The sequence below is a fragment of the Schistocerca piceifrons genome, chromosome 11, assembly GCF_021461385.2.
Source record: "Schistocerca piceifrons isolate TAMUIC-IGC-003096 chromosome 11, iqSchPice1.1, whole genome shotgun sequence".
In the NCBI taxonomy this organism is placed as follows: domain Eukaryota; kingdom Metazoa; phylum Arthropoda; class Insecta; order Orthoptera; family Acrididae; genus Schistocerca; species Schistocerca piceifrons.
The window spans coordinates 9,360,134-9,378,416 of NC_060148.1; the positions used below are offsets into that span (position 1 = coordinate 9,360,134).

The following is an 18,283-nucleotide window of genomic DNA, read 5'->3' on the forward strand; positions in this document are numbered from 1 at the left end:
ATGAGTGAATGGGCAAATGTCTATAAGGTGCATTACATAGGTAGAATTGTGGACAGTTGGGAATGTGAGTCTCGCGGGAAGCGTGCAAGGGATAAGTCCCTGCAGTCGCGCTATCCATCTGTGTCCTCGGTGGCTCAGATGGATAGAGCGTAAGCAGGAGATCCCGGGTTCGAGTCCCGGTCGGGGCACACGTTTTCAATTGTCCCCATCGAGGTATATCAACAACACCTGTACCAGCTGATGGTGTCAATTAATTATCATTTAATAATGTACCTGTTGACTTGTGTCGTGGCTTAAGGTACGCGCGTACATGCAGTTTACAAGAGTTGTCCCGACCTCATCTATACGCCAGTTTGTAGCTGTCGTCGCCGGACATCTGTTGTATTGCAGAGTGGCAGCAATCCTAGTCTGGAAATATTTTTACTAAGCCACGTAGCAATGATGTACACTGCTTCATTTGCTTTAAAATGATAAATAATTTGTCTGCTGTTTCTATAAAATAATGAAAGAGAAAGGGGATTTAGTAACAGCAACAAAATAAAAACTTAGCAATTCATTCATAATGCACAATAAAAATAGAAGGCAGCTGATCTGCTCCCTATGTCTATATATTATGGCTTTATCTGCTTGTAATCCTTGACAACGGTCAAATTAAAATGAAAACAGAGTTCTTCAATCTCTACTTTCACACTTTAGCACTCACTATCCGTTATGCTCAAACAGAGTTTTTACAGAATGTAATACAAATAAGGAACCAAAAATCGCTTATTTCAGAAACCAGTTAACTGTCTGTAAACTTCCGCGGAAAAAAGGAAAACCCTGTTGTTCCAGCAGTAATAGCCAGCCATCCCTAGGAGGCGACACTGAATTTATAGAACATTTTCGTGTGCTGCATCATACGTCAGTGGAATTGTGTGAAAAATCAGGAACTCTAGCCATCATAAGTATCAGGCGGGGGTGGTGGTAATTGGAAGTTGCTTCCACTATAGCACATTCTGATATCTTTGTGGTTTTCTGACCACGAACTGGCAAGATTTAGAGACATGGCAAACAAATTTAATATCTATACTGGTTTTCAGCTAGTTCCTAGAAAGAGTGACCGACTTTCTTAGTTGTTCAGAAGCCGATATAAACTGGCCATCTGCAGAAGAATGGGCACAAATAGATTACCATTTGCAGGGAAATAGGATGCCTCGTGCGACTGGAGCAATCGAAGGGGAACACATTACAACACACTCCTCCCAAAGATTCTAGTTGTATCTGAATTGAAAATACTATTTTTCCTTGCAACTATAAACAGGCTGGCTGATCACAACTAACGGATTTGGGACCAAATCTCCAGTTATCCAGGTTCTATTCACGAAAGAAATGTGTCCAGGATGTCAACACAATAGCAAATCCACAAGGAAAAGTGCGGTGACTTTGATATTTTGGGTGACAGTGCCTACCTCTGCATTAGTAATTTATTAACCCTGTTTAGAAATACGGGGCATTTATCTAGGGTTCATAATATTTTTAACATGGCTCTCGAAAAACAGGTATGTTGCTATATGTTCAGCCACTGATCACCACTAAGCACGAGAATCCAATAAATAAGTTTAGCTGACATGTCCACGATTCCGGCAACGTACAAACCATCGACGTTTGCCGTGTGATGTAACCAAAATATCAGTTCAAAGACAGGTGTCAATCATCATGAAACTGATAGTCATAATGGTTGGTTCCAGTCTCCTTTCGGTAGTCTATTTTTTTTCCATTCAGCTGCATCATCCTGCCCCCAGTCGGTTGGAATACCTACGTCATCTCTATATAAAAGCAAATGTCCTGACTCCTCACGCGCCAGCCCAAACCGCTAAAACTTGAAATTTGGAGAAGGTGTTGATCTTATGCGGTAGGCTTCATTTCTCGAAATTCCACCCTTAAGGGTGTGAAGTTGGGAAGTAAAGGTTTTTGAAAATACGTCCCTTATTAAGGCAAAGTTGAAGCTAGAAATTTGGTTTCTTTGTCTGAAATTTAAAAAAAAAAAAAAAATCTTTCACCACCATTTTTGGAAATTCAATCACTAAGGGGGTTGGATAGAGGTTGAAAAAAAAAAAAAAAAACACACACACACACACACACACACACACACACACACACACACACACACACACACACAAATTAGTAAAGTACAACTAAAGCATTTTTTGCTATGTCAATGAAAGCTGGTATCTGACTTCTCAGTTAAAAATAAAGAATGTTTTAGTGTTTTTGAAAATTCAACCCCTAAGGAGGTAAATTGGGGATAAAAACATTCATAAAAATGAAATCATTTTAAAAAATTGAGTGTTTGGCTTCTCAGTTAGAAATTAAAAAAAACTGTGTTTCAGTGCTTTTTGGAAATGCAACCACCCAGGAAGGTGGTGAAATACAGGATTAAATTTTTTTATGAAAATATTTAGTCATATTAAAACATTTTAAAAACTAAATCCATGAGAATTGTTATTTGACTTCTAAAGAAATGCGTGAAAGTTTCTGTGGATACATCACCGCAATATCTCAAAAGCCGAGATTAACAAAGATCTCCAACTCCAGCTACTAAAATCATTTTTTTCATCAGAAGTATGTTCGCAGTATACCATGCTTCTATGGCCTTAAATAGCAGGCATTAAGGCAGTTTAAATCTAAAATTCACCAAATATATACTTATCAACACATCTAATTGTCATTTCTAATAATGTACTACACAAAAAAATCTCCAGTTTTTATTGTAAATATAGATTTTTAATGTGATCTTTTATAAAATATTGTTAATAAAGACGGCTTAAATTAAAAAAAATTACAAATAAAACTTTTTCATGTTTACATTTGGAGTGTAGCTGTTATTGGGTTGCACTGCATTTATGATTTTCCACCCAGTTGCATGTGTGTCAACTTCACCTTCAAAATACTTTTAGGCCAACTTTCTTGAAGTTAATTGCTTTAGTGGACTTCTTACGTAGCATCACTAAACCGTGCCTTGTGACATCTCCTTTTGCAATTGAGGCGGGTCCTGAAAGAGAGCTCTGGCCTACTTAAGCTACTGAAATGACGTAATCAGGTTTGTAATAATTATTCTGTATTACAACAGCACCAATTCTACTGTACAATTACTTTTACAATTTCGGAAGATGCATATCATTCACGACTTGTAGATCACAATAGATCGTAACATGTATGTGTGATGCTTTGACATTACAGATCGGGTAACAGTTCTCTCAACCATTCTTCAGTTACTCAATCACTTCCACTCCTGCCAGCAACCCTTTTCTCCTCGACTTCTGAGCACTGCCAGGCTGCGGCACCAAAGAATAAGCAGGTCTCCACGGCCGGTGGAGACGAGCGTTCACCATCGCGCCTTGTCGATGTGCCGAGATTGCTTCCTTTTGCTTCCATCTGCACATATATCAAACGAGGGTGCACACAGTGGCATGTTCCACTCTTAGTTAACAACTACCTAAATGACATTTTCAGGTGGCCTAAGGGGATAAAAGTGGAAAATGATATGCTGTCCAATCCTGAGTTACACCACAGCTTCATGTACCATAAACACAAAAAATTACAAAAATCTGATCGCCATGTGGTCTCGTCGTGAACTGTGCATGTTGAAATGGAAAACAAAGTTGTGTGTTATCCAATGTCTACCTAACTGACGAATGATGACTGCGCCAGTTAAAAGTACCGGGTGATCAAAAAGTCAGTATAAATTTGAAAACTGAATAAATCATGGAATAGTGTAGATAGAGAGGTAAAAATTGACACACATGCTTGGAATGGCATGGGGTTTTATTAGAACCAAAAAAATACAAAAGTTCAAAAAATGTCCGACGGATGGCGCTTCATCTGATCAGAATAGCAATAATTAGCATAACAAAGTAAGACAAAGCAAAGATGATGTTCTTTACAGGAAATGCTCAATATGTCCACCATCATTCCTCAACAATGGCTGCAGTCGAGGAATAATGTTGTGAACAGCACTGTAAAGCAAGTCCGGAGTTATGGTGAGGCATTGGCGTCGGATGTTGTCTTTCAGCATCCCTAGAGATGTCGGTCGATCACGACACACTTGCGACTTCAGGTAACCCCAAAGCCAATAATCGCACGGACTGAGGTCTGGGGACCTGGGAGGCCGAGCATGACGAAAGTGGCGGCTGGGCACACGATCACCACCAAACAACGTGCATCACTGAAATGAAGACTACTTTTGGGTGGCATGCTCAACAGTGGGGTGGTCCAGCTGTTTCTCGGCTACAGTAGGTCGGTGGCCCTTCGTGCAGACAGACAGCTTGTTAACTGCCATGCCCACGTAAAGTTAAGCACAGTGGCTGCAGCTTAGCTTGTAGATCACAGGACTGGTTTCACAAGTAGCCATGGCTTTGGTTCAGAATGGAGTAGGTGGTGGTGGTGGGAGAATGTACAAGATAGGTCTTGCGTCATGGCTCACATTCCTGTAGTAGACGTAGATGCAAGTGGTTTGGTGCAGGAATTGTGTAGGGATGGAGTAGGTTAGGTGGGCAGCAGAATACCACAGTTTCGGGAGGGGGAGGGGGAGGGAGGAGGGGGAGGACGTGGGGGGGGGATTGGACATTCTTTGTTTCAGGGCGCGGTGAGAGGTAGTCGAGAAAGTAATTCAGTGGCTCCAGACCTGAGTGGTACCAAGTCATGAAGGGAATGCTACTCTGCGGCCAGACTGTGAGATTGCAGAGTAATTGGTGACTGGAAAGATAAGGCACTGGTGATTAGTTTTTATACAATATTGGGAGGATAATTACGGTCTGTAAAGGCCTGAATGACACCCTCAGTATATTTGCCACAGATGACGAGGCTGTATGGAGGGACTTCTTGGTACAGAATGGATGGCTGCAGTCAAAGTGGAGGTATTGCTGGTGGTTGGTAGATCTGATATAGACAGGAATTGATGAAGACCTCTTTGAGGTGGTGGTCAACATCGAGGAAGGTGGTATGTTGGGTTGAGTAGAACCGGGTGAAGTGAATGGGGGAGATAGTGCTGAGGTTTTGGAGAAACTCTGATAGGGTGGAGAGTTTTGTAGATTTCACCCCTTACTAAAATCCATAAACCCAACAACCCGTAAGATACCATTGTGGCCAGTTTCTGTGCCCCACTGAAAGAATCTCTGCTCTCGTAGAAATAAACCTTCAGCCTATTACCCACAACCTACCCTCCCCTCCTATATAAAGATACCAACCATTTCCTCCACCTACTCTCCAGAGTTCTCGTTCCTTTACCACACGGTGCCTCGCTTGTCACTACCGGTACCACTTCTGTTACACTAACATCCCTAATGCCCACGGTCTTACTGCTATCCGACACTATCTTTCCCAACACCCGACAGATTCCAAACCTACAACCTCCTTTCTAGTTGCGGAGACAGACTATATCCTCACCCACAATTACTTGTACTTTGAAGGCATTATCAACAAACAAATCTAAGGGCACCCGCATGGCACCATTCTGTGCCAACCTATTCGTGGGTCATCTAGAGGAATACTCCCTAAACACCAAAAATCCCAAACTTCTCACCTACTTCAGATTCATTAATGACATCCTTATCTGGATCCACTTTCCTACAGAACCTCACGAACTTCTCCCCCTTTTGCTTCACCTAGTCTTACTCAGTAGGCCACTTTCCTAGATATTAACGTCCAAGGTGGCTACATCAGTACCTCTGTCCACATCGTACCTACCGAGCGGCAGCAATACTTCCACTTTGACAGCTGCCACCCATTCCATACCGAGAAGTCCTTCCGTACAGCCTAGCCACCTGGAGCTGTCACATCTGCAGTGAGGAGCAATCCCCCCCTCTGAGGGTCTCACATAGGCCTTTACAGACTGTTACTCTCCCAATCTTGTACAAAAACAAATCTTCCACGTGTTATCTTTCCAGTCACCCACCACCACTCTGCCGCAGAGGAGCATTCCCCTCGTGACTCAGTGCCACCCAGGACTGAAGCAACTCCGCCAGGGTTTCGACCTCCTTTCGTCACGCCCTGAAATGAGAAGACCTACCCACCATCTTCCCCCCTCCCCCTCCCAATCCCTGACTGTGGTATTCCACCATCCGTCAAATCTGCGCAATATCCCCGTCCGTCCCTATACACCCCCGCGTCAAACCCCTCGCCTGGTGGCTCTTATCCCTGTAGTACACTTAGATGCGAGACCTGTCCCATACATCCTCCCACTACCACCTACTGCAGTCCAACACAAACATCACTTATCCCGTCAAAGGCAGGGCTGCCTGTGAAACCAGTCGTGTGATCGCCAAGATTAGTTGCAAGCACAGTGCTTCATTTTACATGGGTCCGACAACCAGCAAGCTGTCTGTCCGCACGAATGGCCACTGACAAACTGTTGCCAAGAAGCAGCTGGACCACCCCATTGCCGAGCATGCCGACCGACGCGACAGTCGTTTCACTGACAATTTCGCAGCCTGTGCCATCTGCATCCTTCCCACCGACACCAGCTTTTCTGAATGGCATAGGTGGGAACTCTACCTGCAATGTATCCTATGTTTCTGTAGCCCTCCTGGCCTCAAACATTGTTTGTCACTGTCCTTACGCATGTAGCCCTTTCCCTGTTCCCATTCCAGCACTACACAGCCCTCTATTCCACCAATGTACCGAAGTCTCTTTACTTCTCTCATTATCCTCCATCCCCCCCCCCCCCTCCCCCTCCCCTGGGCCTCCGTCCAGCCTTCCAAAGGCAGCTAGTTGCCCTGCCCTACCCTACCCTCTCTCCACCTCCCACAAGCAACACTTTACCGTCCCTCACCCGTGCCCCGTTATCTTCACCCTCGCTGCCCCACCCTCCTCCTTACCCCCGGCAGCCCATCGCTTCTCCCGTCATGCGCTGCACTACCGGTCCCACTGTGGCCTCAGCTGCCAGGGACTGCAGTCATGAGCGCGTGCTTGGGTGTGTTTCTGAAGGAGGCCTCGTTGGCTGAAAGCTCACTTTCCAACAGCCTTTGCTGTTACCATCTGTGACTCAGCATCCCCACTATGTGCTGAGTAGCAACAATTGTTGTTGTTGTTGTTGTTGTCTTCAGCCCTGAGACTGGTTTGATGCAGCTCTCCATGCTACTCTATCCTGTGCAAGCTGCTTCATCTCCCAGTACCTACTGCAACCTACATCCTTCTGAATCTGCTAAGTGTATTCATCTCTTGGTCTCCGTCTACAATTTTTACCCTCCACGCTGCCCTCCAATATTAAATTGATGATCCCTTGATGCCTCAGAACATGTCCTACCAACCGATCCCTTCTTCTAGTCAAGTTGTGCCACAAACTTCTCTTCTCCCCAATTCTATTCAATACCTCCTCATTAGTTATGTGATCTACCCACCTTATCTTCGGCATTCTTCTGTAGCACCACATTTCAAAGCTTCTATTGTCTTTTTGTCCAAACTAGTTATCGTCCATGTTTCACTTCCATACATGGCTACACTCCATACGAATACTTTCAGAAACGACTTCCTGACACTTAAATCTATACTCGATGTTAACAAATTTCTCTTCTTCAGAAACGCTTTCCTTGCTGTTGCCAGTCTACATTTTATACCCTCTCTACTTCGACCATCATCAGTTATTTTACTCCCTAAATAACAAAACTCCTTTACTACTTTAAGTGTCTCATTTCCTAATCTAATTCCCTCAGCATCATCCGACTTAATTCGACTACAATCCATTATCCTCGTTTTACTTTTGTTGATGTTCATCTTATATCCTCCTTTCAAGACACTGTCCATTCCATTCAACTGCTCTTCCAAGTCCTTTGCTGTCTCTGACAGAATTACAATGTCATCGGCGAACCTCAAAGTTTTTACTTCTTCTCCATGGATTTTAATACCTACTCCGATCTTTTCTTTTGTTTCCTTTACTGCTTGCTCGATATACAGAGTGAATAACATCGGGGAGAGGCTACAACCCTTTCCCACTCCCTTCCCAACCACTGCTTCCCTTTCATGTCCCTCGACTCTTATAACTGCCATCTGCTTTCTGTACAAATTGTAAATAGCCTTTCGCTCCCTGTATTTTACCCCCGCCACCTTCAGAATTTGAGAGTATTCCAGTTAACATTGTCAAAAGCTTTCTCTAAGTCTACAAATGCTAGAAACATAGGTTTGCCTTTCCTTAGTCTTTCTTCTAAGATAAGTCGTAAGGTCACTATTGCCTCACGTGTTCCAACATTTCTAAGGAATCCAAACTGATCTTCCCAGAGGTCCGCTTCTACCAGTTTTTCCATTCGTCTGTAAAGAATTCGCGTTAGTATTTTGCAGCTGTGACTTATTAAACTGATAGTTCGGTAATTTTCACATCTGTCAACACCTGCTTTCTTTGGGATTGGAATTATTATATTCTTCTTGAAGTCTGAGGGTATTTCGCCTGTCTCATACATCTTGCTCACCAGATGGTAGAGTTTTGTCATGACTGGCTCTCCCGAGGCCATCAGTAGTTCTAATGGAATGTTGTCTACTCCCGGGGCCTTGTTTCGACTCAGGTCTTTCAGTGCTCTGTCAAACTCTTCACGCAGTATCTTATCTCCCATTTCATCTTCATCTACATCCTCTTCCATTTCCATAATATTGTCCTCAAGTACATCGCCCTTGTATAAACACTCCATATATTCCTTCCACCTTTCTGCCTTCCCTTCTTTGCTTAGAACTGGGTTGCCATCTGAGCTGTTGATATTCATACAAGTGGTTCTCTTCTCTCCAAAGGTCTCTTTAATTTTCCTGTAGGCAGTATCTATCTTACCCCTAGTGAGATAAGCCTCTACATCCTTACATTTGTCCTCTAGCCATCCCTGATTAGCCATTTTGCACTTCCTGTCGATGTCATTTTTGAGACGTTTGTATTCCTTTTTGCCTGCTTCATTTACTGCATTTTTATATTTTCTCCTTTCATCAATTAAATTCAATATTTCTTCTGTTAGCCAAGGATTTCTACTAGCCCTCATCTTTTTACATACTTGATCGTCTGCTGCCTTCACTACTTCATCCCTCAGAGCTACCCATTCTTCTTCTACTGTATTTCTTTCCCCCATTCCTGTCAATTGTTCCCTTATGCTCTCCCTCAAACTCTCTACAACCTCTGGTTCTTTCATTTTATCCAGGTCCCATCTCCTTAAATTCCCACCTTTTTGCAGTTTCTTCAGTTTCAGTCTGCAGTTCATAACCAACAGATTGTGGTCAGAGCCCACATCTGCCCCTGGAAATGTCTTACAATTTAAAACCTGGTTCCTAAATCTCTGTCTTACCATTATATAATCCATCTGATGCCTTTTAGTATCTCCAAGATTCTTCCAGGTATACAACCTTCTTTTATGATTCTTGAACCAAGTGTTAGCTACGATTAAGTTATGCTCTGTGCAAAATTCTACCAGGCGGCTTCCTCTTTCATTTCTTCCCCCCAATCCATATTCACCTACTATGTTTCCTTCTCTCCCTTTTCCTACTGACGAATTCCAGTCACCCATGACTATTAAATTTTCGTCTCCCTTCACTACCTGAATAATTTCTTTTATCTCGTCATACATTTCATCTATTTCTTCATCATCTGCATAGCTAGCTGGCATATAAACTTGTACTACTGTAGTAGGCATGGGCTTTGTGTCTATCTTGGCCACAATAATGCGTTCACTATGCTGTTTGTAGTAGCTAACCCGCACTCCTATTTTTTTATTCATTATTAAACCTACTCCTGCATTACCCCTATTTGATTTTGTATTTATAACCCTGTAATCACCTGACCAGAAGTCTTGTTCCTCCTGCCACCGAACTTCACTAATTCCCACTATATCTAACTTTAACCTATCCATTTCCCTTTTTAAATTTTCTAACCTACCTGCCCGATTAAGGGATCTGAATTCCACGCTCCGATCCATAGAATGCCAGTTTTCTTTCTCCTGATAATAATAATAATAGCAACAATTATTTTCTTAATATTGTTAAATTTGACCCCAGAGTCCCCTTTCTTCACGAAGCCGGCAATTTATAAAAGCTTTCAGATTCCAGTGCAGTACTGCAATAGTAATGCAAGTCCGTATTAATGCGAACTTTACGGTCATCATAACCTTATTCCAAGATTTAGCTCCTCTGAGTGTAAGTGTGATTGTACTCACAATCGGAACATACTCATTTCGTAACACATAAATCATAAAATGTTTAACACTTCATTTTGGCACCCTAGGGAAGGACCTAGAATACATTACGTGCTGAGAAATAATGAAATTGGGACAAGAGAAAACATTAAACAAATATCAAAAAGACAATTTTTTGCACAAAAATTCATTGACGAATAGTGCTATTGCGCTTACCAACAGAATCAACAGCAGAAATATTACGACAAAGTGGTTCAGCAATTACGTCTGAGAAGGATTAACCGTATTTAGAAGACAATTTGTCAATGAATAATGATTAAGTCAATCTACAACAATTACATATCAGAACTTATTACAGTCTATGAATCTGAAGATTGGCAGCCAGAACCACAGAAAGGCTACGACTGTTTTATGAGTTCTACAACAAAGCCCCAGCAGCCCACAGTAACCGTATTTGCTGCTCAGCAATTCAGCATCACAATGCAGTGAGCTACACAAGCATTTTTGATGAGCCGTTTTAAATGCTATTGGTTGTGGTAGTAAGGTTTGGAATCAGGTGATTGAGGAACTGTTCAGCAGCAGAAAGAGCACATACCTGGGAGATGTACGAGTAGATGGAGGTGGCACCAATGAGGACAAGCAAGGACTACAGTGGGAGTGTGACGGGCACAGGTTTCCGACAATCTACGAAACGATTGGTGTCTTTGATACAGGAGGGAAGTCTCTGTACTATCAGTTGCAGGGAAGTGCCGTAATGTATTTTTCAAAAAATTAGGAAATTACCTGCAACCAACAGACTGTAACTTATAACACTACAAAGCTGCCACTGAAATTGTAGAAACAAAATTTCACGTATCCAGAGAAACCGAAACCTTAACTTTCTCTCACATCACATTACAACATCAATCCTTCACTACTTCAGACACAAAGGTATTAATTACATTATCTGCCAGTGGGGAAAGTTAAAAATTTGTGCCCAGCTGGGATACAAACCGAGGTCTCTCGCTTACTAGGCAGATGCGCTGACCATTGCGCCAACCGGACACATTGATCATTGCAACCGTACGGACTAAACTAGCATGCCTCCTGTCAGACCCAAATTCTCAACTTATCCACACACTTCTGATGCACTACCCTTTGCCCACTATCCTCTCTTCTCGCAGGATCGCACCGACTCCCAGAAGGTGAGGACAGCCGACGGTCACTTCGGTGCAGATGGACACTACACTCCAACTCTTACAGGAATTGTCAAAATGTCGCAAGTAAAGAGGATAATGGGCAAAGGGTATTACGTCCATATTGTGTGGATACGAATTAGGTCTTGGAGGCAGGTTGGAGTAATCCATTCAGCTACTGTAACCACTCTCCAGATGGTGCAGTGGTCAGTTCATCTGCATTGTAAGCAGGAGACTTGGGCTTGAATCCCAGTCCAGCAGAAATTATCAATGTACCACATTAATTTAATGAATGGCCACTGGCAGCTAATGACATTAACTACTTTGTGGCTTGGTTAATAGTGGCTGCAGGATCAATATGGTGTCTGTCCTTTTGAACAGGTCTGAAAGAAAGGACACTGTATTGACCTCTATTTACTTCAGATAAGGGTCTTGGCTCAGTATCCTGGCAATCAAATTTGAATACACAATACTCAAAATACTTTCACACCTCAAAGACTAAGCAGATGTGTGCAGTCACTCTGTGAATAGCTAATTTCAGGAACAGACAACCACGGAGAATACTTTACGCAACAAGATGGAGCAAACCCAAAAGTGAATAAATTACCACTCCAAAATCTCCGTGCCGATCACTGCTTTGAATGCTGTCTGCTAAAATGCATTACATTCACAGAAGTACCCCAGAGTACTTCTAGACGTGCGTGTTTTGCAACAGAATTGGTGGTGTCCAGCGAAAAGGCTCTGGTACTTAAACAATAAAATGGTGGTTTCAGGCAGAAACTACTGGTATCAATAGGTAAGAGCCTTCAGAAGAGTGTAACGTAAAAATACAAGATCTCTCGCAGCAGAACTTCCGTGTAATGTTGGTAAGGACATCACACTGCGAAGCAGTAGGTAGCGGGTTCACGTCCCCCCTCTCTATCTACCTTTTCACACTTTCTAAAAGGTTGTGGAACTTTATTATTAAATAAAAGAAACAATTTCTGTAATATTTGATGTTATGTAAACAGAAGTGCGCTCTCTGTCAGGAAAGAGTTTGTTCGACTTCGTGAACTTTTATAAGATAATGTCTTCACTGAATGGACATTTCTGTACATTGGACACAGAACAACATGTTAGCATATTAACAAGGAAGGAAATGTGCATTTTACTTGGGCTAATGTAGGAATTTTACACGTATCCATTTTCATAAACTGTGCCGTTTGTGAGCCAAATTAAGTTCGAGAGAGTAGAGAGAGTAAAATCACGTTAACCGGATTTCCCATCCGCGTCCCTGTTTCTGTTAGCTACCTCATCCCATGTTACGACAGCTTCAGCGCTGACACTTGGTAAAGTGATTATTTACTAAAAGGACAGTCAGATTTGGCTATAGACCCGCATTTGAAATTCATATTACATCAAATAATAATTTTCAATATTTATGGAAGGTAACAAGGAAGCTCTGAAATAAAAGGTAGATGCCCTCATGCCTATATTAAGCAAAATGAAGTATGTGGGTTGACTGGTCTAGGCTTTTCAACACCACAGGCACGATGAGCTCGTAAGCACAGGTCATATTACTTCATATTTTGGTATACATACAACTATACTTCATCTTTACTATTCTATCTTCTTCATATTTTTCCTCAGTATTCTACCTATAGTTAATGCTTCAGCAACAGTGGGGCTACTGATTAGTCTATTTCAGACAGTCTTAGCAAACTACAAATACGCTCTGAAGTGAAGTCACACCTATGTGAATCAATAAGAAATTGGTATTTACCTTGAACTGTTTTGTTAGAAGATATGAATACTGTATTGATTTGAATATAAATAAGTAGTACTAATTAGTGCAATTATTGTTTAAAGTATACTACACACATTACATTGCCAGAGTTATCCAAAACTGAATTTAAGTTATCCAAGAGATAACTATGTCAGATGAATTAATTATACATATCGAGTTTGGAAGGTAGGAGACGAGATATTGGCAGAAGTAAAGCTGTGAGGACCGGGCGTGAGTCGTGCTTCGGTAGCTCAGATGGTAGAGCACTTGCCCGCGAAAGGCAAAGGTCCCGAGTTCGAGTCTCAGTCGGGCACACAGTTTTAATCTGCCAGGAAGTTTCAGCAGCACAATATGCATGCAATAAACAAAACCAATGAATAGGTTCGTTGGTTGGCTTAAAGGCGGGAGAAGGGACCAAACTAAGTGGTCATCGATCCCTTGTTCCTAATAAAACAATGCCACAAGTGTGAGAATAAAACGGAGGAAACATATAACACAAAATACAAAGAAATGAAAAGCCACAAGAACGAAGGGAAGGCAACATACACTAAAAGGAACAAAAGAGGACAAGAAAACAGACACACGCTAGAAACAGAAGAGAGCAAAACGTGAAAGCAGATTACACTGGCTGGCCAACCACGAGAATAAAAAGGGAAAGCCAGCCACACTGCAACATATTAAAACCTCCACCCTAAAAGCACTAGGGAGGAGGACACAAAGAGACAAAGAAAACGTGCTAAAACCAACACAGAAGTATAAAACCCACTCTCACGGATAAAATGTAAAACTAAAGCTGCTTTGGAGGCATTGTTGCCCAACACCAAAGGCAGGGTGTTGGGAAAATAAAGTCTGCCGCAGAGCGGCTAAAAGTGGTCAGTCCAGCAGGAGGTGGACGACTGTCATTTGGGAGCCACAGCGACACTGAGGTGGGTCCTCACAATGGAGCAGGTAACCTCGCATTAGCCACGTATGGTCAATGCGGAGCCGGCAGAGGACAACTGATTCCCTGTGAGAGGCCTGCACGGAAGATTTCCACGCATTTGTAGTTTCCTTAATGACACACAGTTTGTTGTGCGTGCTGTGATGCCATGCCATCTACCCAAGTCAAAAAATGCTGTGGTGTAAGACAGAACACAGGTCAGCTTCGGAGATGCCTATCTCCAGAAGCGGTTTCCGCGTCGCTTGTTTGGCCAGCCTGTTGGCAAGTTCGTTGCCGGGGATTCTGACGAGTCCTGGGGGCCACACCAACACCACGGAATGGCGGGACTGTTCCAGGGCACAGCCAGACTCCTGAATGGACGCTAACATAGGATGGCGAGGGTAGCACTGGTCGATAGCTTGTAGGCTGCTCAACGAGTCAGTTCGCAGTAGAAATGACTCGCCAGGGCATGAGCGGATGTACTCGAGAGCACGAGGTATGGCCACGAGCTATGCAGTGGAAACACTGCAGCCAACTGGCAAGGAGTGCTGCTCAATATGTCCTCCATGAACATATGCGAATCCTACGTGACCATCAGCCACTGAACCACCAGTGTAAACCACTTCAGAGCCCCGGAACACATCAAGAATCGAGAGGAAGTGACAGCGGAGAGCGGCGGGGTTAACAGAGTCCTTAGCGCCGTGCAAAAGGTCCAGACGATGCTGCGGCCAAGGCATACACCACGGAGGCGTACGTGAACGGACCACAAGTAGAGATGGTAAAGGGAAGGACTCCAGTTCGGAGAGAAGGGACTGCACGCGAATCGCAATCGTCAGTCGCCGATGTGGGAGATGGACTACCGTGGATGGGAAAAGGAGACTGTAATTTGGATGCTCAGGGGAACTACGAATGTGTGCTGCGTAACTGGCGAGCAGTTGCGCACGTCTGATCTGCAATGGAGGGACACCAGCCTCCACGATTACGCTGGTCACCGGGCTCGTCCTAAAAGCTCCTGTCGCTAATCGAACCCCACAGTGGTGCACGGGATCAAGTGAATGCAATGCTGAAGGTGCTGCCGAACCATAAACCACACTCACATAGTCAATTCGGGATTGGACAAAGGCTCCGTAGAGCTGCAGCAGTGTAGAGCGATCTGCACCCCAACTGGTGATACTCACACAACAAAGGGCATTGAGGTGCTGCCAGCACTTCTGCTTAAGCTGACGAATAGAAGGGAGCCAAGTCAATCGGGCGTCGAAAACCATTTCTTAGAATCGATAGGTCTCCACTACAGTGAGTGGATTGTCACTGAGGTAAAGTGCGGGTTCCGGATGAACGGTACGATGCCGACAGAAGTGCACGACATGCGACTTTGTGGCTGAAAACTGGAAGCCGTGGGCTAGAGCCCGTGACTGCACCTTGTGGATGGCTCCCTGGAGGCCCCGCTCAGCAACAGTAGTACTGGAGCAGCAGTATGAAATGCAGAAGTCGTCTGCATACAGAGAAGGTGAGACAGAGGGCCCAGCAGCTGCTGCTAGAACGTTAATGCCCACTAAAAAGAGAGGAGGAGGATATTAGTGTTTAACGTCCCGTCGACAACGAGGTCATTAGAGACGGAGATCAAGCTCGGGTGAGGGAAGGATGGGGAAGGAAATCGGCCGTGCCCTTTCAAAGGAACCATCCCAGAATTTGCCTGAAGCGCACTAAAAAGAGACACACTCAATACAGAGCCCTGCAGGACTCCATTCTCCTGGATATGGATGGAACTATGGGAGTCACCAACTTGGACACGGAAAGTACGGAGCGACAGGAAGTTTTGGATAAAAATCTGGAGTGGTCACCAGAGACCCCACTCATACGATGTGTCAAGGATATGACGTCGCCAAGTCGTGTCGTATGCTTTACGTAAGTAAAAAAAGACGGCAATCAGGTGTTGCCATCTGGAAAAGGCTGTTCGGATGGCAGACTCGATGGACACAAGATTATCAGTGGCAGAGCGACCCTGGCAGAAGCCACCACCCTGACATGGAGCCAGCAAGCCACATGACTCCAGGATCCAACCCCAACATACCATACGTTCCAGCAGCTTACAAAGAACACTGGTGAGGCTGATGTGCCAATAGCTATCCATACGATGCGGGTTTTTACTGGGTTTGAGCACGGGAATGGTGGTGTTCTCCCGCCATTGCGATGGAAAGACGCCATCGCACCAGATCCGGTTGAATATGACGAGAAGATGTCGCTTGTAGTCAGATAAGAGATGTTTAATCATCTGGCTGTGGATTCGATCAGGCCCAGGAGCTGTGTCAGGGCAATGTGCACGGGTACTGAGGAGCTCCCACACTGTAAATCGAGCGTTATAGGATTCACTGCAACGTGTAGTGAATGAGAGGACGTTCCCTTCCAGCCGCCGTTTGAGTGTACGAAAGGCTGGGGGGTAATTCTCCGACGCAGAGGCTCGAGCAAAGTGCTCGGCAATCACGTTTGCGTCGGTACATAACTCGCCGTTTATGGTAACACTGGGGACAGCTGTTGGGGCCTGGTACCCGAAAATACCTTTGATCTTTGCCCAGACATGGGAAGGTGACATGTGGCACCCAATGGTGGAGACTTATCTCTCCCAACACTCCTCCTCCTGTTGTTTGATAAGGTAGCAAACGCGGGCACGGAGCCGTTTAAAGGCAATGAGGTGCTCCAGAGAAGGGTGCCGCTGTAGAGCTCGCCAACGCTCCTTAATTGCTTCAGCAACTTCAGGCGGCCACCAAGGGACTGCCTTACGCTCAGGCACCCTAAAGAGCGAGAGATCGCGTTTTCTGCCACAGAAACAATTGTGCCAGTCACCTGCTCACATCGATATTACTGTGTGGGGCAGATTCAGTCGTGACAGCAGAGGTGAAAGTTCCCCAGTTCACCCTGTTCGAAGCCCATCTGGGCAAGTGTCCGTGTGCCTGATGCTGGGGCAGTGACAGGAAGATGGGGAAGTGGTCACAACCAAGATGGGAGAAGTCCTGTGCTGCAAACTGATAAATAAATGGCCGAGTAACTACCACGAGCCACACTGAAACGTGTGGCGACCCCAGTATTTAAGAGGCAGAGGTCGAATGAGACATTAAAGTTTTGACACCTTTGCCTCGACCAGTAAGCATGGTACAACCTCACAAGGGGTTATGGTCATTAAAATCTCGTAGAAGTAGGAAAGGTTTAGGGAGTTGATCAATCAGTGCAGCTAATACGTTCAGGGGTACCGCACCATCGGGAGGAAGATATACATCGCAGGCAGTTATTTCCTGCGTTGACCTTATTCTGACAGCCACAGCTTCAAGAGGGGTTTGAAGGGGCACATGTTCACTATAAACCGAGTTTAAGTCCTAAACACAAACTCCACCTGACACTCGATTATAGTCGCTACGATTCCTGCAATATCCCTTATAGCTGTGGAGGGCAGGGGTCTGCATTGCTGGGAACCAGGTTTCCTGGAGGGCAATGCAGATAGCAGGTGTAAAGCTTGACAGTTGCCGTAGCTCAGCCAGGCGGTGGAAAAATCCGCTGCAATTCCACTGGAGGAAGACATCGTGAAACTGGGAAGGCATGAAACATTCAATGAGGCAATTTACGCCTCAGAGTCACCTGCTGCCACCGATTTATTACCTGAGCAGTCTACATCCATTGTGTCTGGGGATATGGCGAGATCTAGGTCCTTAGCGGACACCAAAATCTCCACCCCATCCTCAGCTGCAGAGCTTGTAGGTAGTGGTGGCGTGGGTGCCACCACAATTTCCTTGGTCTTAAGGGTTTTCTTTTTGGATTTCTCTCGCTGCTCCTTGGGTTTATCTGGCTGGGAGAACTTCACGGGCTCAGTCTCCGGGACTGAGGATGAGCGTGAAGCTCTACGACCAGCTGCTTTTGAGCTCTTCAGCCACTGGTGGGTGTCGTCTTTCCCACTAGAAGAAACCTGGGAAGCGAGTGACCCAAGGGACCCCTTCCTAGTGAGAGAAGCCGAAGAAGACTTACGCTTCTCCGGCTTAGAAGTGGGGACAGATGTCCCCGATGGTTGGTGGGGTGTTGCTCCCAAAGTAGGTGGTGCAGGAGCAACAGGGAGGGAAAATCCTCACCATCAAGGGGGCTCGGAGAGGTGACCTGGGTTGGCGGAGCTAATGGTGCCAGAACTGTTTTAGCGGCAGCGTAAGACAATGTCATATGCAAGGATGCTGGCGTTCAAATTTTCTCTTAGTCTCAGTGTAGGTCAGTCTGCCCAAGATCTTTTACTCCACGATTTCCTTTCTTTCTGGAG

General features: G+C 44.6%; 1 protein-coding gene across 2 annotated transcripts in view; it reads right to left on the reverse strand.

Annotated features, from left to right (window-relative positions):
• Positions 1-2,816: 2,816 nt before the first annotated feature.
• Positions 2,817-18,283, reverse strand: part of LOC124720160 — a 92,047-nt gene continuing 76,580 nt past the window's right edge. The window contains exon 9 of one of the 2 annotated variants that reach the window (XM_047245469.1): positions 2,817-3,414. In XM_047245469.1, coding sequence (XP_047101425.1) covers positions 3,256-3,414 — 159 coding nt within the window. In that variant the 3' untranslated portion in view covers positions 2,817-3,255. The remainder of the gene's footprint in view (positions 3,415-18,283) is intronic. The other variant, XM_047245468.1, reaches the window with a different exon arrangement.